Source organism: Peromyscus eremicus, chromosome 18 (assembly GCF_949786415.1).
Source record: "Peromyscus eremicus chromosome 18, PerEre_H2_v1, whole genome shotgun sequence".
Classification (NCBI taxonomy): Eukaryota; Metazoa; Chordata; class Mammalia; order Rodentia; family Cricetidae; genus Peromyscus; species Peromyscus eremicus.
This window is the reverse complement of record NC_081434.1, coordinates 37,426,953-37,453,550: the sequence shown is the minus strand read 5'-3', so window position 1 is coordinate 37,453,550 and position 26,598 is coordinate 37,426,953. Positions and strand designations below refer to the sequence as shown.

Below are 26,598 nucleotides of genomic sequence, written 5' to 3'. Positions count from 1 at the left end.
TGCCTGGGTTTTTCAGTATAGCAATGCAAAAGTAATGGAATAGCAACAAGCATGCACCAAGTATTTGCCATTGGCAGGGTGTGTGTTAATTGCCTCCCATACAACTATAGTCTCAGTACATTTGATCTCAACCATATCCGTGGTTATCAACCTGTGGGTCTCGACCCCTTTGGGGTCACATATGAGATATCCTGCATATCAGATATTTATATTATGATTTATAACAGTAGCAAAATTATAGTTATGAAGTAGCAACAAAATAATTTTATGGTTGGGGGTCACCTCAACATGAGGAACTGTATCAAAGGGTTGTAGTATTAGGAAGGTTGAGAAGCACTGTATTGTATGAACATCAGAGCTACATCATGGCAATCTGTAAATACCTAGATAAGGAATTGTGCCAAAGTATGGGGGACCCGCCCCTACCTTTTACTGGGTTCTTATGTGGAAGAGAGAGGCATAAGGAATTAGTAGATAGAAAGATAGCAGAGATAAGACAGTCAGAAATGCAGACTAGCTTCGGGAGGACCTGGATCAAAATCCACTGGCCCTTTCTGTCGCTTCAAAAGGGCTTTCTACAGGAATGCCAAGGGGTGGGGCAAAGGCCCTTCCTTTGCCAGATCAAAGCACACCACACATCCAAGTGCAGACCCTTCCAAACACCATGCATGAGGTCAGTCCATCCCCTTATGCAGCCCTGCTGGGTAAAGCAAGCTCAGATTGTCACTAGGAAACATCTGTGGGCTCCCACACCAAAGGTCAAATGAGTTAGCAACAGCAAGCCCCAGAACAGTGCCTTCATACGATGATCACCTGATGCGTATTATCTACCTCCCCATCTGTCTGTCATCACAGCCACCATTATCTCCACTGTCATCTCACCTTTCTCCTCATCAGCATTATCTTCACTTTGTAAGCGAGGAGGCTGGATTCCAGAGACAGGAACTAACTTAGGACAGCGAGAAAAAGAAGTCCTGACCTACCTATGACGTCACGACTCACCTATCAAAGGCTCCCAGTGCCATGAAATCCTTGGAAACCTACACCACATCATGTTCTATGACAATTTCACCAACCAGTTTGTGCTTGATCCCAGCTAGAGTCCCAATACATGTGATCTCAATACATGAGTATCAGGGCTACTTGTCAGTCAGAAAGGTCCATAAACAAAGTCCCCCATTGGAAACAGCCTAAATCCACTTCACGTGATAATCGTCTCAATATTTTTGGAAGATTTCCTACAACTTCAGAACTAAGCATAATGCTGGTTCATGATATTATATAAAAATATATTCCAAAGGACAATGGGGCCACCCATTAACCCAACAGTGCCTTTCAAGAGTGCTACCGTCCTCTCTGTGGCATATGTAGACTGTGATACTGAGGCTGATGTGACAGACGCTGACCTATAGGGAACATAGCTGTTCCAAATTCCCAGTCAGATGCCGATGGGCTTCTGATGGCCAACATTTGAGATTTGAATCAAAATTCATCCAGACGTGACTATTTCATAAACGGTACTGATGGCTGCCAGAGGAAGAAAGGTCTAGATTTAATCTAGGGCCAAGCAAATGCCAGTCACTATCTGTCTACACTATTCTTGTGTCTTCAGTGGTTACTTTAAAAAACACCGGAAACTGCAATTTCTCTCACTGATACTGTATCTATGACAAATAAGACATTCAGATAAATTAAAATATTTCTTATGAAACGAGAAACTGTAGACAGAATCTACAACAGCAGGAAATTTCACTACGCTCTCCAGTTTGTTTCTAAGTCTCAAATTTTTCTCTTTTGGGGGGTTGTGTTTCAAGTCTCATTGGCTCTGCAGCCTGTAAGGCAACCCCAAAATGAGAGAGAAAGCAGGAGCTTTATATACAGTAATCTTCTTAACTCTCACAGAGACTCTATAGACAATATCTTCACAGGGTTGGGGATTTAGCTCAGTGGTAGAGCGCATTCGATCCTCAGCTCCAAAAAAAAAAAAAAAAATATATATATGACAATATCTTCACTTTCAGAGCTGGGGCATATAGAAAATAAAGTGCTAGGTAGAATGAGATTTGGCTAGCTTCACATCAATAGCATCCTCCTTCTGGCTACTGTAAGGGAGGAAAGATGAACACAACTCCCTTGCAAAGCTCTGCCATAAGGATACCTTTAGAAGTCAGTGCAGAACAGGAGGGAGGCTGCCGCTGTGCTCTGCCCTTTCTACCCTCAAGCAGGATCATGGGATCCTGTAATGGCAACAGCTGAGCTTCCAGGTGAGCAGACTGACAGGATGCAGGGCATCAATGTGTGTGGATTCAACAGACAAGATACGGCCCTGCAGCCATTCATTCCAGCAAAGGCAACTTCCTGGGCCCTACATGGCAGCTAAGGTGTACATTTCTGTGGCAAATAGTTATGGTGGTGCATTCCCAAGTCCCCATTTTCTACTCTGTGGCTGAGCAGCCATAGCTCAGGCCATAGCAGGCCAGGATTGCAGCAGAGCTCTGAGCAGACTCCTCGAGGTTAGCATGGAACCGGTTGTGGCTCTTTTGACTGTTCCTGTATTTGCTCCACTCTGCCTGAAATAGTAGTTTCTCTTTCATTTCACTGAGTTCTAGCTGCCGTCTTGAGCAACTTGATTATTTATAAAGAGCCAAGATCTGAGGCACGCTGATTGACTGACTCTACAGCCCACAGTCTTCCTGAAGAATGTTACAGAGTGAAATCAGCTTTGTACCTGATGAGATACGCCACCGAGAGCCGCAGGTTGTGGGGACAGGGCGGGCTGAGCTATTAGACCTTCCTGGAACAGGTCTTTGTTGGACTGTGTTTGATCCTATTCTGTGCGGCTCTCACTTCCTCGAAGCCCTTTACCCTTCCATGATCGTTAAGCTACAGCAGGTTCGCTTGTTCTCTTATGAGAACACACAAGACTACAAGGCAGACTGTTACGAACTTTTCAGTCACCCATGTAGTGGAATATTATTTTAAGCTGTGTTACTTTTATGTATATTGTATTTGTTTAACTCGGTGAAGCTGTGTGACTGTGCCTGTCTAAAACACCTGGTGGTCTAATAACCTAGGAACTGTAGCCATGCTTTTGGATTCTCCAGAAGAGCTGCCAGCCTTAGTCGTGCTGGGATCAAGAAAAACGGGCCTTGGCGGTTCGTGTTCCTGGAGTTGTATCCATGACAGTGGATGCCCACACGCTCCAGAAGAGAATTTGACATTGCTGCTGCCATTGTTGCTGTTATAGCAGTGGCGGCCACCGCTGCTACTGTTTATGGGATTACCATTTCATAATTGCTTACTACAGCTAGCACAGTGGAGACCCTGGCAGCAAAAGTAGCTACCACAGTTAGTTAATCTTTCATTCTATTGGACATGATAAATTTAATTCAATAGTTATATACATTTTGATTGGCTTTGAAAATTATAAATTTATAAACTCAAGTTCCATTTGCCTTTGGGATACTATCTTACGAGGACTCCAATTTGCATTAAGGCTTGTTAAGGAAGGGAATGGCTCAGTTGCCCTTAGCCTACTGGCTATGGGTGGGATAGGACCTCTGTTGGTCTTTTCTGTGTCAAACACACAGATTGCAAGCCCAGTGCCACTTTGAGATCTTTGGCAGCAGTTAATTCTGCAACTCACACACGATTGAGCCTGTATGATAATGAGTATTCAGAGACGGGTAATACCTGGGGGGCGCTCAGCAACCTAAGACAGAGTGCCTGTGTGGCCTGGGCAGGCGTCTCCATGACTGGTAAGGTGACCTGCTGACTTCCCATGAAACCTAAGTCAGAAGCTCATTTTTTAGTAAAAGGGGGACCTGTAGGTCCCTGGCCCCCATTTTGGGTAACTGTTGCCTTGCTTGCTGACCTTGACCTTGATATCCTCCCTATGCTAATTCCCTGCCGGGTTCCACCTTCCTGAATGCTTAAGGGAAGTTCCTTGTCTGTGTATCCTGCATAATGGGCTTTAACAGCTTAGATGCAAGATTGTAAAACACCAGTAGCAAACTTCTGCCCTCTGGGGTTCTCCCATTGTGCTGTAAGCCTGTATTTAAGACCTCTTCCCTCCTTCAATAAACAGCATTTGGCATTAAAAAAAAAAAAAGAAAAGGAAAAAAAAAAGAACTGAATGGCCAATAGCGAGGCAGGAGAAAGGATAAGTGGGGCTGGCAGGCAGAGAGGATATATAGAAGGAGAAATCTAGGAGGAGAAAAGATCAAGGAACAAGAGAGAAGGAGGAGGACTTTAGGGGCCAGACACTCAGTCACCCAGCTACACAGCAAGCCACAGAGTTAATGTAAGATTTACAGAAGTAAGAGAACAGGAAAAGCCCAGAGGCAAAAGTTAGACAGGATAATTGAAGTTAAGAAAAGCTGGTTACTACTAAGCCAAGCTAAGGCTGGGCATTCATAAACTAAGAATAAGCCTCTGTGTGTGATTTATTTGGGGTCCCCCCAAAAGACAAAAAGAATAAAAACAAACAACACGCCAAAGCCTGAACTCCCACATCCCAAACACTGTACGACATCTAAGGTAGTATACTCCTGTGACCAGCAGTGTTTAGGGTGGCAAAGAGAAGTAACTAAGGGATGCTGGAACTCTGTTCTTCCCATGTCCCCATTTTCAGACTGAATCCTAGAGGTGGGTTGAGAGTTGACAGAACCCAGTGTCATCTGGGATCCTGCATGCTTAGGGTCCCCTGTGCCCAGCCTGGCATGGAGCAGATCAACAGTTTCATGGTTTCCTGGTACAGTCTGGTATTGAGACACAGCCTTGCAGCAATGGCAGGGACCCGCCCCTGACCCCAAAGAAATGCACAGATAGGGCCAGAGATGGAGGAGGAATGCACTCAGCACCCCAGGATGCTGCTGCACAGCACCCCATCTTCTCACTGTTGACTGGAGAGCAGTCAGAACATCACCCCCACAGGCTAGCTCAAGAGTACTGAGGATCAACCCCACCACAAAGCCACCCCGTCACTCCCCAGCACTCTGCTAAACATGGTACCTGACCACAACTCAGAAGATGTTTGGCAGGAGTAGGGGGATGATCCTGACTCAAATGAAATGAAGTTCAGGGCCTGATGCTGAATCAAATCCAGTTAGGCAAGAGGCTCAATTTCTTGGTCGGGTGTGGAGCGTTCTTGCTGTGTTTGCAGTTGGTTCTGGTTAGTGGCTCTCGTCTGTGGTTGAGAATGGGTGCTAGCAGGCTACAGAATATACCTTGGTCTTCATTCTCCTGCCTGTTTCTGTAATAAGCAAGGTTCGGCAGAACGAGGCCATGGCTACTCTTTACATGTCTGCATATGTGCTGTGTCTGCAGAGTGGAGCCGTCCCAACAGACACGTCTATGGTGAAGATCCTGACGTGTTTGTAGTCTGGCCCTTTGGGGATGGGCCCTGTTGGCTCCATCTTGCAAGCTTGTCATTTGCTGGCATGATGGGGGCAAAGTATCAAATCAAAATCAATCGAAGGAAACCCTGCCTTCCTCTGCTCTTAAAAAATGTGTCTACATCCGAATCCTTCTTGACAGTCTCAAAGGACCAGGCTCCTCTGACCACCCTGTGTGCCTTGCTAACTGCAGTCCAGTGCTTTCCTGGAGGCCTGCTGCCTCTGACTTAGCTTCTCCATCCTGGGGAGTCTTTTCCTCCCCTGAAAGCCTTTTAGGTGAGTGCTGCTGGGGATTTTCCTTGGCTCTCTAGTCTCCCTGCAGTCACTCTGCCATGCCCCAGAACTCTTAGGATCTTTTTATTTGGGTTTACTTATGAGGTGCACTGTTCCAGATTTCTGACTTTTGATGTTTGATCCGTGGGCTGATCAATATCTAACCTCAATAAATCAAAATCAAACCTCAATATCTAAATGAAGCATTTGACTTTCCCCCTTTGGCTACTGAGGACATCAGTATTCACTGTGAGCAGACAGCCCAAGAGTAGGACAAGCCGCTCAGCCTGGAAGTCACTCTTACGAGGTGTGGAGTTAGATTTATAAGCTATAGTTGTAAAGCTGACCGCCCCCACCGCCATTACCTGGGAAGCCCTAGGTCGGTTCATTAACATTTTGGGTTTCAGTTTGCTCATCAACAAAACAAGCATACAGTATGAAAATTAAAGAGCCCTGTTGTGGTCAATGTAAATGCGATAAATACACTCCACATGTTCGCATCACTGGCCTCTCAAAACCACAGCTTCTTTCTGGTATAATATGCATATCCCTCTGTTTCCTTTCTTTTCCCCCCTTTTATTGAAAATAGCTTTTTTCCCCCTCACATAATGTAGCCTGATTACTGTTTCCCCTCCCTTGGTTCCCACTAATCCCGCCTTCTGTCCCCTCCCATCTGGATCCACTCCCTTTCTGACTCTTATTAGAAAAGAACAGGCTTCTAAGGGATAATAAAATATAATGAATATTACAATAATCATTAAATATTATAATAAAATGATGTAAGTTTTAATATTATAATAAATGAGATAAAACAAAAACTAACACATCGGAATTGGACAGCACAAACAAAAGGAAAAGAGCCCAAGAGAAGACACAAGCCATAGGAAACAGAGACCCACTCAGGAATCCCACACAGACACTAAACTGAAAGCCGTAATACGTGTGCAAAGGACCTGGTGCTGACCGTCAGGCCCTGCATGTGTTTCCTCGGTCTCTGTGAGGTCATAGGAGCTTTGATCATGTTGATTCAGAGGGCCTTGTTTTCTTGGTGTCCTCCATCCCCTCTGGCTCTTACACTCTTTCTGCCTCCTCTTCCTCAGGGTTCCCTGAGCCCCTGAGGGGAGGGACTTCATGGTACTCTCTCCTTTCAGATGCACACAGAATGCCCATTTCCCAGGTGAAGGCCCAGAGAGAATCAGCCCATGTAGTCATTACTGTAACATACAGATTATAGAGTGTTTACGCTGGGAGTTTTCCTTTGATCCAGACTTTTAAACTATGAATGTTCTTTTCATTTTCTTTCTCTTTAGGCAGGAAGCACGACCTAGACTGGAATTTGTCCAGTCAGATTTCCAGTCCTCATTTTTATGTATGGAGTTGTCCTTGTGGTGACCTGAGAGAGAAAGAGAGTGCGTCCACCCCCAGGTTCTCTATTGCCCCCCCTCACAGTGCTCAGCCAGGTGAACCAACCCTCTTGGGTGCCTTTTAGATATAACTTATGCCCAGAATTTTCCAACTTTAGCATGAAGGGCTTGTGAAATCACAGATTCTCGGGTTCTGGTTCCAGAAATTCTCATTCCATAGGACTGGAGTGGGACCTCAAATTTGCATTTCCAGAAACTGCCACATGCTGCTGTCTTGCATCTACGTCACTCTACACAATTGAATAGAACAGGAATAATAGCAGAGACTCACCAAGTTTTCACTGCGTGCCATACATTTTACTAACTCTTTTACCCATGTTAAATTTATTTTTATTTATATATGCTTTTTTCTTTTTGTTTAAGCAGGGGCAGCATGCACGTGCTGTGGCCTGTGTATGGAAATAAGATGATAACTTCCAGGAGTCTCTCCCACACCATGTGGGTCCTGGGGATCAGGACACCAGGCTTGTTGGCAAGCACTTTTAACTGCAGAGCCATCTCACAGGCCCCATATTAAATTTATTATTGCATTTTTATTTTATAATATTCTTTTAAAAACTAATAATAGCTTCTCTGGATCATCTCTATGGTCATCTTGTCCTGACTTCTAAACCAGTTGCCCTCAGAGTTTGTTTGTGCCCATGATCTCATTAACAGCAAGAAATATGACTTAATTATCAAGAGCAGTGAGAAAAAAGCAAAGACAAACTTCATACGCACGATACGTCCCCAGCTCAGGCTAAATGGAGCTCTGAATGAACCAAGATGTGGTTCAGAGAAACGCAGTGGAGAAATGGAGCTTTTCGTGGCACACAGAACCAAACTCAAAACTCAAACTCAAACTTAAAAAAGGCCACGCCTTACCCACAGTTCAAACAACAAAAACCCATAACACATCTTACTGTTTCATTGGGATAGTTTTGTAGTTCCTTTATACTTAATTTATAAGTTTGGTTATTGTCTTGCATATAAAACTGGTTCAAGAAATTGTAGCAGTCAATTTTACTAAACACAGGAGAATTTTACTAGAACGAACACAATCAGAAAGCACTCACCTTTGCAACCCTCACAGGTGAGTGCGTTGTAGTGGTACCCGGAGGCCCTGTCTCCACAGACAACGCACAGCTCATCCCCTTTTATCCTTCCCGCCGATGATGTGGCCATGCGGGGCTTCTTGGTTACAGGCATCTCTGATGCCTCCATCTCTGCCTGGTACACAGTCTCAGCCGGCATTCGCCGGAGTTCATACATTCCAGGAGAGTACCACTCTTCCAGCTGCTGGGGGTAGAAACCCAGGTTGGAATAATAGGATGACGAGGAAATCTGTGGTTGGACTTGAGGAAACTGGGCATTGCTGTATGGTGAGTACGACTCCAAATCCAGATTCTGCCCCAGAGCACCTGCCTCCTGTTCTGTTAGCACACCTGAACAGAAGGGCCGAGAGAACTGGATTAATGTCATCATTCTAGAAATTAGAGCAATATGTCAGTTCTAAATATATTTCAATATAAACTATGTAAAAGCTAAAACTATAAAAATGTATTTAACTACATAAAATTACCTTTAAATTTTTTTTATTATTTACTTATTTTTATTGATGTACATGTGTGTGCCTAGGTGAGTTTATGTGCACTACATTCATGGAGGGTCCCTTAGAGGGCAGAGGGTATCAGATACCCTGGAGCTGGAGCTATAAGCAGGTGAGTGCCACTGATGTGAGTGCTCATAATCAAATCCATGTCCTCTGGGAAGGCAGTAAATGCTCTTAACCAATAGGCCATCTCCCCAGCCCTATAAAATTAACTTTTAAAATAGGTGTTTATCTGTAAATATATCTAACATATATATACTATATTTTATATATATATATATTGTGTGTGTTTATATAGAGAGACAGATTAAAATGTTTAAATGACAACCTCAGGGAAAAATGTGCAACACAGAGGACAGACAAATGGCAGGTTGCTAATATGTAATGAGCTTTTGAAAACTAATAAGAGAACATTCAACAGCGTATGGAAAAGGATAGAAGTCAGACATAAATAGTTTTTAGAAACTGTTGCATAAATCCACAAAAATGTTTCCCTTTTAAAAATAAATAACAAGTAAACTCAAATTAAATCTACAAAATACTCATTTTCATCCTCAAATTATGAAGATTTTAGGTTGAATTGACAGACAGTCTTGGGAAAACAAACACTTTTAGAGGGTAATTTGTTAGAATCTTCCGGCATTTAAGACTCTAATATCTTGCATTAATTTTTTTTCAGTGCCAGGAAAGTTTATCTTAGAGATATATTTAATTCCACATGAAAAGAATTTTTATGCAAATGAAGACATTCATTTTCAGCACCTTGTAAGAAGTTGGAAACATACTTCAGTAGGATAGGGTTGGAAAAATTGCAGTATTTATACACAAATATTATTCAAATGTGCAATAATAATGATAGTGATGATATGAGAGGGTTTCTACTGCATGCAGCTATTATTTTCAAAAGGTGAACTGTAGAAAATGTGTATATTTATAAATATAAAAAGTAATGTGTGTATGTGTACGTGTGTGTGTGTGTGTGTGTGTGTGTGTGTGTGTGTGTGTGTGTGTTTTGAAGGTGAGGCAACTTTCTTCATGATCTTTAACAAACTGAATGGTGGTGCATGTGAAAGGTGATATTACATTATTTTCTGGGGTAAGAAACTACACAACGTTTTTACTGTTTGAGATTTTTTTGTTATAGGCGTGCTATTTTGCTATTTTAATTATTATATTATAGAAGGGAGCTTTTAAGAAAAGAGTGCACTACCCAGCAACATTAGTCTACCTGGATTCAAATCCATGTTCTGTTACTTAATCTCTGTGCAGATGGGAATTTTCTTAGCAGCCACAGTTTTCTCTTCAGATAGTGGGGGATGAGGATGCAATAGCAACTTAGTTGTGAGGGTGAAATGAGACAATACACACCAAACATGTTGTTAAATTTGACATGGAGGAAGTGCCCCGAGTTAGAGATGACATTAAAATAGCGATAATAATTCTTCCTAAAAGCATTGTTATTAAAGAAGATGCTTAGATATAAAACCTCTAGGCAATAAAAACTAGCAGGTTACAAAAATGCTTCTATATTTGGAAACACAAGCTGTGCTCTTTAGAAAACAAAATGCTTAAAGTATACAAAACTCAAAAAAAAAAAAAAAAGGTAAAAGATAAGACAGTGTGGATGTGCATCTGATCCTGTTCCGCACGGTCAGGGAGCCCTAGAGCCCAATTCCAGCTCCGTTCCTTCTGAGCAGTGGGACTTGAAGCAAACACACCATGTATATACTCAGTGTTCACACCTCCAGCTGGAGAGGGAAACTTCTAGATAAAGCGTTCCGCTGATGGCTGACTGAAATAGACAGATTAGCAGCTCCTCAACGAAAACACAATCATATGTGTGTTAGAATTTATAACTTTTTTGGGGAGAGGCCTCAGTGGGTAAAGTGTTTGCTGTGCAGGCATGGGGACAGAGCCCCAGCACCTTCTACCAAGCCCTGCTGACATACACCCATAATGCCAGCACCAAGGAGGGGGAGGGAGGGTCCCAGAAGCCCAAGGAGCAGCCAGTCTCTCTGAATGTCACAACTCCAGTTCCATGAGAGAATCAAAAAATAAGGTGGAGAGACAGAGATAACTGTCTTCATCTGAAGACACGTGACTTCAACCTCTAGTCTCCTACACCTACTCACATGGTGACTGTACTCCCCCCCACACACACACACTCACACGCACAAGTATATAATTAATAAAGTGAATAAACAAATAAGTAAAATTTAGGACCCTTTGATTGGGCAAGGGCCTGTGCTTGATCCCTAGAACTTCAAAGAAAGAGAAAAACGTCTCTTTTAGACTTCAGAAGAGAATACAGTGGTGTTCATGACACTGGGTAGAACTCAGGGTGTGACGTGTAGGAAGCCAACACAGCAATGATTTCCTCAGTGAAATTCTAAGACTATTCACACAAAGTAGAATAAAGAATGACCGGAGTCTCACATCCTTCAGCCCTGGAATGGCCACCAAAAGAAATTCTTACTGAACTTAAAAAACAATGGTTTCAAAAAAAACCCCAAAAAACAAAAACAAAGAAAGAAAACAACTTGCCAGGTGGTGGTGGTGGTGCATGCCTTTAATCCCAGCACTCGGGAGGCAGAGACCCAGGTGAATCTCTGTGAGTTCGAGGCCAGCCTGGGCTACAGAGTGAGATCCAGGAAAGGCACAAAGTTACACAGAGAAACCCTGTCTTGAAAAAACAAACAAACAAAACAAAACAATGATTTCAAGTGACTTGGGAATTTGGAATTGGACTGAAGATTCTTAGGATTCTGGACCTGTGCACTTCGCCTTTAAAATGTTTTCAAAGTACTCAAATAGTTGATATTGTTGTCATTATTACTAGTAGCAGACATTTTTTATGAATTCTTCCTAATACTAGGCATTTGCAATTCTGTTATTCCTTGCAACAGTAGGATGAGGTACCATTATTTCTCTCGTGTACAAAGGTGTTTTCTGGGCTGCTCCTTCATACTTCCAACAATCCAGTGTTTTCGTCTCTGAAAAGCCCAAGGAGCAGCCAGTCTCTCTGAATGTCTTTGCTGGGGTTATTTCTTACTCCTACCCTCCTTAAGCAGTTGGGGTTTAGACTTTGGAGTCTGACTTCAGAGCCCTGGTTTCTCTGGAATGATGTCAACTGGGAGGTACTTTAAAAAGCGTGGGAGGCAACGACTTTCTCTCCCTCCGCTCTCTGTATTTGAGCTTGCAACTTCTGCTGGCACAGAAAATACCAACAGGCCTGCGAGGCGCGGCGTGCACAATCCTTCCCCTTCCAGCCATTTTTCCATGTTCCAGCTTTTCCATTTCTTGGCTATCTTGCTGTTTCCGGTCTCAGGACTTTTCGCACATGCTCCCTATACCTGGCTGCTTCCTCAGCATAGCGATTCTCTTCCAGAGCCCATTACACTCACCTTTACTTGGCTACAAATTTCACTGTAAGGACCGATTTGTGTGGGTGGTCCCCTCGGATGCTAGATCTGAGGAGTCATGGTTCTGAATTTAATTAAATGGTGTCTCCAAACCATTACTTACTACCCTGCCTGGGCCTCTCTCTGCTCATCTATAAAGAAAGGATGTATCATCCTCTAGTCCTTTCTATCTAAAATCTCATAAGTGTAAGACTTCTTTATGAATATTAGAATTCAAAACTTCCTACAATGGCAAAGCAGAAGCTTCACATATTAAATATTGAGACTACATTCTACACTGACCCAGGAAATGACTGAGCAAGCACACAATATACAGTATCTGTGCAAACATCAGTTTCCTTCCTTTTGGGCCCAACTTGTCTGTATCAGCTGGGGGGGGGGGAGCAACAGTGCTTCTGACAGACAGATTTGGGTAAAGCCACTTCGTCTTAGGAGTACAGTACAGAAGAATAAAGTATGAAATTATTAAAGATAAAATGTAAGCAAAATCCCAGTCCATTTCTTTACCAAATACGACTGAAATTTCAGAAATAAATAAAATGGAAAAGAACTGAAAAGTTAAAGTACTGGTTTCACTCTTGCCTAGACTTCAGCTTCTAACATGTTCTCTCAAGTCTCCCCCGACCCTGAGCCCAGCTTCCCTTCACCACAGGTTAGTGAGGTTGAGCAACTAGTTCAAGGTCAAAAAACCGATGAACAGAATCTGGATTCTGTAGATCCCAGGAAAATGGTGAACTTTTGCTCTTCACATGACAGCTCAAGGCCTCGGAGCACTATTTCAGTAAAGCAAATAGTCCCATAATCAAGAAACAGCAGAGTCCCAGCTCAGGTCAGTTAATGGTATCAGCATCATATTTATCCCCGCAACATCTAAATTAAAACATCAAGTGGGGTTGGAGACGATCCAGGCAGTCAAATGCCTGCCACACACACTCATGAGGATCTACATTCCTCAGAACCACATCAAAAAGCCAGGTGAGCACCACGGATCTTCTTGATTCTGAATTGCTAGTAATCCCAGCTAAAGATTCAGAGTCAGAAAGGTGCCCGAAGCTCCCTGGCCAGGCACCCTACTTGACAAGCACCTAATGCCGGTGAGAGACCCTGTCACAAGAAAACCCTGAACAACCAAACAAAACAGAAGACAGTATCTAAAGACCAACCTGAGGTTGAACCCTGACCTCCATGAGCGTTCATGCACACACCCGGGCACATGAGCACACACTCGTGCACATACACATACACACAAATATAAAGCTTTTTCAAGATACTAAAAGAGTAAAGCATGGCAAAGTAGGATAATAGTTTACAATAATACAAATGAATGCTTCTCTTCTCAAAGCATACCCACTTGTAACATTTCACGGTTTGCTGCATAGCCAGCCACAGTGCAGAGCAGGAAATACACAGACAGTGTGAAAATGAAGATTCAGCACACTGACATTTTCTAAATGGTTGGACCAGAGCAACGTCCACTATATAACTGACTATGAGATCTTAACTCCTCACACTCCATCTATTACACTCTATCTATTGGATCCTTTGGACAAGAAACTCCATGAGAGTTTAGGAACTAGTTCTTAAATCGGAACATATGGATAAACTCCAGGGGAGTCTGAGAACTCCCAGAAAGCCAGTTTCTGGACAGAGGCCCTTGGCTTTCCATAGCCTCTCATCCAGAGGAACTTTCTGAGATGAAAGGAGGGATCAGTACTAACAACATGACAGCTATTAACCATGTGAGAATATCTATCAACAGTTGAGATGTAGAGAGTTTTAAAGTTAAGTCATTCTTAGTAATGAAACATTTTCATTAAACATTCATATGTGGCTAGTCATATTCAACAGTACATCTCCAGGGAGTTTGTGAACAGAGAATAGGTTCACATGTTAATGGTGATTCTTTCCCACAATTTCAGTTAGTGTCAGTGTCTGCTGCAAAAGATCCCATTTTGCCAGTTCTTTTTATTAACCTCAGACACAATGCTAAGCACAGCAAATGTTCAAGGCACATTTGTGGAACTGAATGGAGTGGAAACTTGCCTTAACGTGTTTCTTATTTCCTAAGCCGTGGCCCAATGACACGGCTTCGTTTGTGAGGTTGTTGGCCGTTCCTGGAGCCAGGCCTTGGGATTCAGGTATTTCTCCCGGTGGTGTCAGCTGATGACCTCCTCTGCGAGGCCTGGCCCAGTTCCCCAGGCATAGTTAATGTCTCCTAACCTCTGTACACACCTCTAATATAGTACTTATCAGGAGCAAGCATGACCATTCGTATTTATTCACAGCCTTATCTTTCATGCTAAACTTGAGGTGTTACGAGAAACTCTATCTCTTTGATGTTTGGATCTCTTTGATGAGGTGGCAGATCTGAACTCATTCCATCTGCACACTGCTCCATCTATGAACTTGGGGGAAGACGCTGGAGTTAATTTAGCTTCTGCTTCTGCCTCCATAAAGCCAGAGCAATGTGCTCTTACGTCAGAGGCTGCAATAAGGCAGAACTGAGACCAGGAATGTAAATTGCATTCTCCACATAAAGCAAACATTCAGTACATTCTGTTTTATTCCTGTTGGGGTTGGCCTGGGAGCTCTCTGAGGGAAATACTAGATTATATTCCCATTTCTATCATTTCTGGTACCCGACTCAATACCTGGCATGTTAGAAATGTTAAATAAATGTTTGTTAAACAGAAGGGGTGTGTGTGGAAATTTTCCTTCCCAAGCTGTGTAAGTAATTTCTATTTCTACATATAGCATCAGCCACTTTGAAACACCACTTTTAAGTAAAATTGGATGCCATCAAGTCTATGACCAAAAGTATGCACATCGTTGGAGAAATGATTGGAGAAATGATTAGCATTTATTTATTTTTTTTTTGGTGGAAGTTTTGAAAGGTGAGTTTATGTTTTGAGAAAAATATTAAGGTAATATTTATATTATACTGTCTTTCATTAAGAAGCACGTTTTAATTCAGAGAAAATAAATATCTTAAACCTAAATCTCATTTTCATTTATCTTATTTGCCAGAAAATGCTAGAAGAAATCCGCTCCAAAACTAGTTACTGAAATTGATATTTCTTCTCTTCTGGTGATTACTTTTTACCACACACCACAGTCTGCAATACGTTTGTCATCACGACCCTCGCACACACTCACACATATGCGACTGAATCAAAATTCCACAAAATAAGTTTATCTTTACTTCTTGGTAGGCACGTTGATGTTTTCTTTATTCTACTCTACAGGTGTCAGAATTCAACGAGACTGGGGCTCAGCATCATAAAAACACAGCATTAAGTAGCACCCTTTTGCTTCAAGTGTCCACTGACATTAGTGTTAACATTTGACTGACTAGAAAGGATAGCACCAGTTTGAACTGTTATCCCAATATGATACCCACATGCTTAGAACTACAAGAATTAACCTCCCACAACCTCCCATCCCCAGGCTTCCCAGGTTGTCTGGGCCTCCCTTTGGCAGACCTCTAACAGAAGACCTCTAACCTCTAACAGAAGACCCCCAGATTTCCTCAGTGTGCTAGGAGAGTCTCGAGTAAGGACAGTTATGAGTAGGATCCTACCTTTCGCCGGTTTCAAGCTCATCACGTCCGGGAGAAATCCTGACAGCCTGTGGCTGTGGTGAAGGCTAATCTGAATTGGATTTTCTAAGCCCTGAAACTGCATCACCATGCTCAGCCTATTCACAGTAACTGGAAAGGAGACTAGGTAAGAAGTAACAGGGGCCAGAGGTTGTATGGTTTACTGATTAACTTCATCACTGAGCAGAATATTTGTAAATGTTTATGAGAAAAGTCCTCAATGCCAAATTGCCTAGTAAGCTGGAAACCGGTGTCTTAGATAAACATTTCGGGGAGCCCTTTCCCAGCTTAAGATCGTTTAGAGGGTAAATTTCTGTTCACTGCCTCTAATACTGGCCAGAGGTCAAATGCCATACTATGGATCTTGACATTTGTTCCCAGGATGCATTTGTAACATCAGAAGCCTTAGTGAACATAACTTCACAGTTAGCCCTAGAAGTCTACCTGGCCAAGTGGGTTTGTATCTGGCAATCCATGGAGAATTATGTCCCACCCACATGTCCCAGTCTAATTCATATGTTGAAAACCTGTCCCCGGGGACCTTACAGTATGACCTCATTTAGAGATAAGGTCCATATGGGTTGCCTTTATAGAGAGAGATAATCAAAATGGGGATTAATACACTATGGCTCATATCCTTATTAGAGAGATGGGGGGGTGGGGAAGACAGAGACAGAGAGAAACAGAGACAGAGATACAGAGACAGAGAAACCAGGCCACAGACAAACACCTGTGTGGAGAATGAAGTGGGAAGACAAAAGATGCTATTGATAAGCCAAACAGAAGACCTCGGACAGGTTCTTCCTGGCACTCTCAGGAGGAGTCAGCCCTGCTGGCCCTGACTTTAGACTTCTGACTTTCAGAACCCAAAGCTAATACATTTTCTTGTTTAAGCCATGCAGTTTGTGGTATTCAGGCATAGTAACCCCCACCCCCCATCAAATAAATACAGTCTTTCTTGACATTTACAAGCTCTGTGGACCATGACCACATTCCTGAGCCATTTCCTGACTTTATTTCCTCCTTTAAAAACAAAGGGTTGCCGGGCGGTGGTGGCACACGCCTTTAATCCCAGCACTCGGGAGGCAGAGTCAGGCGGATCTCTGTGAGTTCGAGGCCAGCCTGGGCTACCAAGTGAGTCCCAGGAAAGGCGCAAAGCTACACAGAGAAACCCTGTCTCGAAAAACCAAAAAAAAAACAAAAACAAAAAACAAAAAAACAAACAAACAAAAAAAAAAGGGTTGTATTTATTTTTATGTTTTGTATATGGGCATTTTGCCAGCACGTATGTACGTATGAGTAACACATGTGTACCTGGAGCCTGCAGAGGCCAGAAGATTGCATGGCATCCCCTGGAACTGGAGTTACAGAAGGCTGTGTTCTGTCCTGTGGGTGCTAGGAACCGAACTTGGGTCCCCTGCAAAAGCAGCAAGCATTCTTAAATGCTGAGCCACCTTTCCAGCCCCGATTTCCTAATTTCCAGAGGGAGGGTGTTCATAACACAACTCATAGTCATATCTGGTTTGAATAAATATAAAAAAAGATCCAATTTGAATAAAATAATATAAAAATGGTATAAGCACATTTTGAATAAACATCAAAAGTGATCCAATTTGAATAAAATAATATCAGAAATGGTATAAGCACATGGGTGGCCTTTGTTCTTGCGGGTGCTGGTACTGCAGTTACTGCTAAGAATAATAGCTTGGCCTCTCACTGAATAGACATAGTTCCTTAAAAAAACAAAACAACCCTACATATATTTTCTGAATATCAACCTTAAGACTTTGCTGGGTTTTTTTATTTTGTGTTGTTTGGGAGTTTTGTTGTTCATTTTGTTATTTTTTGTTTCGTTTTTGTTTTTGCTTCTGTTTGCAAGAAAGCATTAGCAGGGGACTCAGTAGGCTCAGGTTTGATTCCAGACGTGCTAGTAACTCTCAGTAAGTCTCGGGGCTGCTGTAGGCCTCATTTGTCTGCGTTAACAGATGGTAAGATACAGATGATATCCCTGCTTACTTCCTTCACAGGCCTGCTGTGAAGAAAACTTAAGATAATCAGCATGAAAGCCAACTCAAGAGGCAAAGGTAATGCATGTCACAACTGCTGGCTTCCCTACAGCCTTTACAAGTGTGCAAAGTGTATTTACGTATCCTCTCACCCGATCTTCACTTCTACCATATGTTGCAGGGCTTTACTTATGAGGCCCGCTGTCTACAACCTTATCTTACAGAGGTTGAAAAGCAACTCGGTGAGGTTAAATAATTTGTGTATAGTTTACAGGGAATTGAAGTGGAGACTTTAACACCTGACTCCTGAATCAGAATCCGATGGTTGAAAGACTAAGGTCTACGGCATCACTCCCTGTAGGACTCAGGAAACCTCAGGAGATGGGGTAGAAAGAATGTAAGGGCAGGAGTAAGGAGCTGATCGTGGTAGAACACTATCACGGGAACACGACCCACCATTATACTCTTGATCTCACAGAAGCTGAGATCTTGTGCTGGAGAGCACAAGACCTGCCCGAGACTGGATAAGCCTCATCTGTAATGGGTGAGGAGGGCCTTGTGCCCACCCAGGACCTACAGGCAGATAATGGTAGCTGAGCAGGGGATGCTCCCAAGAACATATACCTCCCTGAATCTTTCTAGGCAACTTAATAGTTACTGGGAGATTTTCTTCAGAAGTCACACTCCTAGAAATAAGCCTTTACCCAGGACTCTATAAACGACTCAATAAATAAAGACAGGAAAGTAAAAGAGAGACTGACTGGGATATCCTCAGGAATGTTGGGGGAGGGGATGGAGACAATGACGGGTGATACAAATGATAAAAATTCATTTTATATACATATATACATGAAGATTCTGTAATGCAACCTGTGATTACTTGTAATCAACATATGCTAATACAAACGTTAAGAAAAATAGAAATGAGCAATTAGTGGCTCCAGGAAACCCTCTTGTCCCCAGTAAGCCTCACCCAGAATGCTCTTAACAAAAGATGGATTGGGTCCCTCCATTCTCCCTAAGAAGACACACTGCCTCCTGTTACCCGTTTTCTCTTTCCTGCAAAGGTGTGCCATCTGGGACATTAGCCACTGACTGCACGTGCCCACCTGGGCTTAAGTAAGGTGAGCCAGCTCGTGAGTCTCACTGCTCACATTTCAGTGTTCTGAGTGTGGACAGTGCTCGCTACACTGGATAAAGTGGACTCAGGACATGTCGAAGTTCTGGAGAACAGCACGGCTGTAGAGTGTATAGATCCGTGTGAATGGTGGGCCAGCCAAGGTACACTGGGCACCTGGTGTGATGATGTAGAAACGGGACATCCTGGAGCAAATCCTGGCAATGCCTGTCTCAGCACTCTCCTGCAGAAGAGCTGTGGCAGCATACTGTGATACAGTCTTATGGAAAAGACTTTCTTCTTTAAGAAGGGAAATATGAGTGTTCTCTTAGCTGGGGGCCTTAAGCATCCAGGTGCGATTCCTCGTCCTAATTATAGTTTGGTGGTCTACTAGCTATTTAAAGGAATGCGAAGCAGATTGTTTGACATCTTTAAATGTCTGCTTTCTCTCCATAAAAAGGCAATAGGAATGGCAGGTGCCCTAGGGGGTGCTGTGAGGATTGCTGTAACTAATGTTAGAAGCAAATAGAATACAGGCACTTACAATGCTTCTGGCTTTGGGAGGAGGACTTAATGAGGCCAGTAACTTGCACAGAATGAAGGAATGTGTCTCAACTAGAGGCCAGGAGAGGGCAGAGATGGAAGTGAACCAGGGAGTCTGCTTTAAAAATACATAAAATAGCTGAGTATAAAATCCCAGTGTTTGGGAAATGGAGACATAAGGATTAGGAATTCAAGGCCATCCTTAGCTACATAGGCCAGCCTGAGCTATCTGAGATTATGTCTTGAACAACAACAAAAAAGATTTAAACCTAAAATGTACTTAGTCAATACGGTGTCTGACATACAGAAAGTATTGGGGAGATGGTTTGTAGTCTGATTTTATCATTACTCTTTCTCAGCTTGGCACCCCTAAGGATCTGCTCCTTGTCCTACAGGGTTGACAGGGTTGAGGGCTAAACTCTAGAATTTAGAAGAGTCGCTGAGCAGCTGGCCCACTTGTCTGTAACTCTCCATGCCGCTGCATGCCTTTACCCAACTATGCACGCCCTAGCTGAAAGCAGCAGCAATCGGTGTTGTAAGAGGGAAAGGCTCATTCAGTACCTTCCCTCGGCCCATTTCTATACTCCACAAAGAAAACACAGGCTATGTGATTTCCCGAGACAGGAAAAACTAAAGCCACAGTGAATTATCGAAAACTTTAGAGACTGTTTAGGGTTGTGGAAGATTTAAGGATGAGGAAATTAACATAGCTAGGGATAGCTCAGTGGTGAGAGCTTTTCTAGAGTGTGTAAGGCCCTGGCTTAGATCCATCGCATTGGGGTGGGGGGTGAAAAGAGAGAAGAACAAAAGCCCCAATTATGCTAAATAAGGCTTATTCTGTTTGAGCCTGGCACAATTTTCCATCTTCTGTAGACTTTTGGGTTTAGTTCACCCAACAAGTTGGAACTGCATTCGCTTGAGCTGAGCTCAGTGAGATGGAAAAACACTTGAAATCAAATGTCAGAAATACTCAGTAAATCCTCATCTCAAGACTTTTAATTATATTTTGGAACATCTGGGTGGGCCTTGCAACATCTGGGAGAGTCTTTTTAATTGAGGTACACAACTTCGGCAAGAACCAGATTCCAAAATGAGTGTCTGCTAATTAAACATAAATTATACCCAGAGAAGATGGACATAAATAGTTTAGTGGTATATAAATCAAGGGGGAATAAGCAAAGGCCATGGAATATGGGAACAGGACTGTGTGGGGTCTCCCTCCTGCTCCTCACTGGGCTGCTCTGTGGGGTGGAGATTGGGGGAAACTATTAGGTAAAATAATAATAAAAAAGAATATGTAAAACATGGGATTTCAAAGCTGTTGTTACTATAGCAACGCTGTAACACTAAGGTGAGGCAGAACATGTCTCTCCTTCCTTAAGATACCCCAAAATTTATTTACATATCATAGATTCCTTTTGGCTCCTTGAAAATTCTTCATCATTAACAACGCTGAGATAAATAGTAGTTCCTTCCTTGAATGAGGGGAGTGGTGTTCGTCATTTGAGCAATTTTAAATGTGGTGCATGGCAGTCAAGCTCCAGATTAACCATAACATTTCGTGATGCCTTTGGGTTTAAGAAGCACTCTCACACACAGCCCATTCAGTCCTCCCAGTGAGCTGGGAGGTTTCACACAGGATAAAACTGAAGTCCAGGGAGCACCACTTGGCCTCTGGCTTCGATTCTCTCAATTGTACTGCCCCTTTCCCCACTTCCATTCAGTGTACCTTGCCCAATATCACAGAGCTAAGTGGTTCAGGACATGCTGCTCTATGAACTTGGGGCCTGGGAACACCAGGCTATTCTTGCCTTTGCTTATACAGCCCTGTTATTATAGCTCTTTGTCTATTTACTTGATTTTTCAAGTTCAGTGGGGGGGGGGGTGTCTTAATTTCTAAAATTTACTAAAATAAAACACAGATTTTAATGAATATGCTACCTCCTACCCTATGCACCGTGCTGAACTGCAGAAAGCCCTGGACTTTGCCATTATTGCTTTTTATTGTGCACTAATTACATAAAACTTTGCCTTCTTTCATCAGAGATGCCCATTTTAAGCCATCAAATTAATCTTTGACCAAGTTTCCGGCTTGTAGACTATCCCAGGAGAAAGGAGATTTATCTCGATGAGGTTTCCCTGTCTTTCCATCCCTGGGGATCTGTTTACTGATGGGCTAGATTTCCATGTGGGTCTGATAGGGTGCCAGAATGAGTTAAAGGACCCTACGGCGGAGGTGGTTCTTGAAATTCTATATCACGTTTGCCCCAGCTTTTTCTTTTTCCACTGATGCTAGTACCATAGCTTTTCAGCCCACCTCAACTCTGAGCTATATTTTCTAATACCAAAGAGGGCATTTTGGCTTGAGTATAAGAATAGTCTGGAAGGGTAAGGGAGTTGGTGCCTCAGAACCTTCAGCTAAAGACACTAGCTATTAAATTCCCCTGTCCTTGATCCCCACTTTGAAATCCCCCAATGGTCTCAGCTCATCCTGTTCACAGTTTACCTCACACTGTGTTCTCTTCTCTCCATCCCCCATTGTCCTCCCCCCTCACACCTAAAGTGCCTGCACAGTCCCTCTTTCAGACGCTAGCTTTTGAAGTGACTATTTGTATGATATTGGAATTCCCCCTTCATCTTAAGCAAAGTCTTTGGAGAGTGGAAGAAACTGGAAGCTACCATTAGGAAGGTCATTAGTGTGTCCAGCACCTGTTAATATGCACCCATAGGTATTTATCTTGAGGACAGGTCACCTTCCCAATTCCTTAAGGCTGGGATTTCACTCTGCCCTCTACAATAACTTAAATATATATAAAATAACTAGCCACTTTTCCAGAGTTTCTATTGCCCTATGTAAAAATGCAAAGGCAAGACCTTTTCAAGTCCATTCCAGACTTCAATCTTTGCTATTCCTTCCTTCTAGAATGTTCTTGATTCTTGGCTTCCAGTATTGAGTCAATTGTCAATTCTGCAGAAGCCTTCACTGGCCTTACCATTAAGGCAGCCTGTCCCTTCAGTCCCTATGACATCACCCTATTTTCCTAATAGTTACCATATTATTTCCTAATACTTACGTGGTTTTATTTTTTTAATTTACTTATGGGGATACTTATTGTGAGTCCATTCTCCACTAAGATCTTCCCTGTTTTATTGCTTTATTTCAATGTCCCAGTCATTATCAGTGTTCAAAAATGATAGCTATCCCATATGCTTGTCATACAATTTGCTTGCTCTTATAGCAACACAGCTGCTGGGTTTTAAGTACACAGACCACTGAAAAGAGTTTGCCTCCCTGCTCAGTTGAAGCTATATGTTTCTGGGTCTCTGTGACAGCTTAAGATGCCAGTGTGAGGCATTAGGGTCTGTGGGCTACTCATCCATGGCTCACAGTCTTTGCGCTGACATGCCGCAGCCTAAACTTGGCTGAACAAGAAAACTGAGAAGCAGAATGAAGGACTCCATTTTCTCCATTCTCACCTCTAGCCCAAGTATGTAGATTAGGATGTGACTGGGCCCCAGAAGAAACAGATTTGGAAGGAATGCTTAGGCCTTGCTCTAGAACTTAGGGAGGAAAAATAAGAGGAGTCTTGCATTGTTCCAGGTAGCTTTACCAGCAGCGGGGCCGGCTAGAGATCTGACTCCAGCCAAAAACAGCAGCTGTACATTGCAGCTCATGCACAGAAACCAGGAAATGAGAATATAATCTTCTTTCATTTTTGTTTTTATTTTCAAGGCTGGGTTTCTTTGTGTAGCCTTGGCTGTCCTGGAACTAGCTCTCTGTTGACCAGGCTGACCTCGAACTCACAGAGATCTGCTTGCCTCTGCCTCCTGAGTTCTGGGAACTAAAAGTGTGCACCACTGCCCAGTGAGAATATAATCTTATGATGAGAGCTAAGGGAGCCACAGCACGAAAAGCAGGGGTAACAACAGCACATGCGTCGTTATCATTTGCTGGTGTAGCTAGTCTGACAGGACCGTCTAGCCTTTCCTCTTTAAGGTCAACCTGGGGTATAAAGCGGGACTAGCACGTAAGCAAAAAAATCTACATTTTTCCCATTGTCCTCCCCATGTGCAAACTTGAACTCAACATGATTTGTTTTAATCATGTTAAGACTGGGAAATTTCAATAGACCACTGTAAAACTTTAGAATTGGAAATGGTAGGTTTTTGTTTTATTTTTTGAAAAAAATAATCGTAAATGGAATTTTCCCTCATCTATGATAAATAGTAATAATCCTAATTATTCTGTGAGTTCTGATTGGTGAAGCAAAAATTATCCAGATATCCATGTGTTGATCTTTCTAAGGAAATGTAGAAGAGTGGGCTAGAACAAGTGATCAAGTCATCAGAAATGGAGGCCCGGCCTTTCATTGCTCACACTGACCCACAGGATGGTGGCCGATTGGGAGAAATATGACATTGTGACAATGTGTGAAACCAGCATTAAACAAAAAATTACTGCTGCATGTGCTCTCTCTGAGATCAACATCTCCTTTCCCCCCTTCTGCCCCTTTCACGCTTCCTATTATTTATTACTAGATTGCTATCCATCAGTATTCAAGGCTTGATGAAGCATAACTGATACCATTAAATGTTCTTATACTGTATGTGGGTAAGCAGATATGAAAGTAGGTAATACAAATACTGATGCCCTGGTTGGAAATGCACAAATTATCACCACCACACAGAAAAAGATAGTGGCTAGTAGGTAATAGAGTAACAATAGCTAGGATCTCCTAGGGATATCTGACTCCAAAGAAGGGATCACGACTTAACATGTCGAACTTGGTGGGAGATCAAGCGTTTCCCTTTTTTATTATCATACTCTACCAAGGTCTACATAATGTTGGATGGGAACTGGGAGCAATCTAGCCATCGGGCAAGGTTAGTATACAGAAATAATTCATTAAAAAAGTGAAAGGAAAAGCTCCCCACCCCACCCAAAACATGTCCTCACTTGACTCTTCGCTAAATGTTCTTAACTGAACTCTTTATACTTAGATGTTTTTCATAAATGCATAAAAGTGGAGCAATATATTATTTTATGGTCTCATCTAGTTACAGATCTACTTAAAACCACTTAGTACAATTTGTCCTCAACCTAGTTTAAATGACTAATCATGACACTGTGCCATAGATCCCCCAGTACAGAGCACCAGGTAACTTCAGCCTTTAATAGGTATCATATTAAGCCATAAGCACTATGATTTCATTCTTTAATGCCTGCTATAATAACACTAGAATTCGCTCTAGATCAGGAAGTAGCTTCTACTCCTCACTCAGTTAATTATCTAGTTGCATGGCCTTGGCAAGTCACAAAGCCCTGGAGACTGACATTCCTCATCTATAAACAAAAGCGACCATTGAGTTCAATGAAGCCAAAGTCCAACCTGGCAGAAGAGTTCACGCTTATTGAGTACTCAAAAGAAGCAAGACCATTTTCTTGAACTCACTGTGGAGGTTTTCTTCTGAAATACTTTTGACTCCTGTTTAAATGAGTTTGACAACTTACCAAACACATTTTCAGAAAGAGAAAACTCATCCATGGCCTGTAAATGAGAGTGCTCAATCAGATTCATCTTGGACACCACTCAAAGTTTTCAGTCTGAGAATGTACTTCTGTGAGGGCGGACTTCAAATCAGAACCCTGAAAGGCAGATACATAGAGAAGTTCACAGTGGCAATATGGGGTCAGGAGTTGCTCCAGAGAAACAGGTAGAAAGCAAGTGGACCTATAGCTGTCCAAGTGACTCCTCTGTGGAGATTTCTCTATAGCCTTCTTATGCATTTGTCTCAATACTATGGTTATACCTCACTTAAAATGTTTAAGTTATATGCTTTCAGAAGAGCTGTTTGCTAATTTAAAATGCCACATGTTTTTTTTTTCATTTAAATTTCAGTAGTTGGGAGATTTAGACAGGACGTGATAATATTTAGGTTATGTCTTTATTTATTTGGTTTTTCGAGACAGGGTTTCTCTGTATAGCCCTGGCTATCCTGGATCTCGCTCTGTAGACCAGGCTGGCCTGGAACTCAGAGGTCTGCCTACCTCTGTCTCCCAAATGCTGTGATTAAAGGCATGTGCCACCACCTCTTGGCTATTTCTTTTATATATAGAAAGAAAAACAGAAACAAATAAAATGACTTTAATTAAGAAAGGGATCATCTTTGATTTATTTTCTTAACTTTATTTAAAAGTTGAATGGGGATGTGTAAACACACAATAGTAGCTTCATGGCACTCCCTATTGTAATTTCCTTGACTATTTATGCATTATATCAATAGGTCAAAATTTATAGATTGTTCCACTAGGAGAGACTTGATTTCTTCCTGCTAGGGAATGTTTAGGGACTTGCATTTTTCACTCTAATGTCTACCTTAGCTCTACACACTAGACTAGGGTAAAACCAAAATGAAAAGGAGGTAGGATTAAAAAGAGAAATAATGGAGCCTGGAGAGATGGCTCATCTTACTGTCCTTGCAGAGGATCTGGGTTCTGTTCCCAGCATCCACATGGTGGATTACAATTGTCTATGGCTCCAGTTCCAGGAACTTGACACCCTCCTCTGCCCTCTGCAGCCTCCAGGCATGCAGGTGTGCATAGATATACATGTAAGTGTACACAGACACACAAGTGTGCACAGACATACATGCAAGCAAAACACTCACACACACAAAGTGTTTTTTTTTTTAATTTTAAAAAAGAGAAATAATAGTAAATCTCACCCAAACGTCTGAAGTTTCATTCTGAAGGAATTTCTGGAGTATCCAAGAGAAGCAGTGTCCACATTGAGCTGTTTTGGTAGGTCTTCCTTCCTTCTATCCTTCCTTCCTTCCGTTTCTTACCTCCCTAGGGAGCGAAAGGAGTAGTTGGACAGTGAAAAGGTGAGTTCTCAGAGCTTTCCCCTCAGGTTGAGAATGATTTTCTAACCTTTTTATTCTGTCTCCCCTGAGAAATTTTTTATCTAAATATTTGTATTTTCTACCCTGGAAGAGAATATTAGAATTTTGTTAGACAAATATTTGTTTCATTAGAATGTCCCCACTCTTTGGTCTCCGTGTCTTTCCTAGCTCAGACAGAAAGGACTTTCAGATCTGTCTGGCAAGGTGGCCTCCAGGAACCTCTTTGCTTCACTCATTCATTTGTTCCTGCTTTAGGCCAAACATTTACTGAGTGCTTTACTCCACAGTAAACTCTAAGCCGGATCTTCTGGCATAAAGTGAAGAA

At 42.4% G+C, this 26,598-nt stretch overlaps 1 protein-coding gene across 4 annotated transcripts in view; it reads right to left on the bottom strand.

Moving 5' to 3' along the window:
* The window catches only part of Nr1h4 (nuclear receptor subfamily 1 group H member 4), a 60,454-nt gene extending 34,254 nt beyond the window's left edge, over positions 1–26,200 (bottom strand). For 2 of the 4 annotated variants that reach the window (XM_059245451.1, XM_059245454.1), the window contains exons 1-2: positions 15,687–15,795; positions 8,149–8,517 (exon numbers count right to left, since the gene is read on the bottom strand). In XM_059245451.1, the coding sequence (XP_059101434.1) occupies positions 8,149–8,517; positions 15,687–15,795 (478 nt within the window). Of the gene's footprint in view, positions 1–8,148; positions 8,518–15,686; positions 15,796–24,882; positions 25,018–26,096 lie in introns of those variants that run through there. The other 2 variants (XM_059245455.1, XM_059245456.1) reach the window with 2 other exon arrangements.
* Positions 26,201–26,598: the final 398 nt, after the last annotated feature.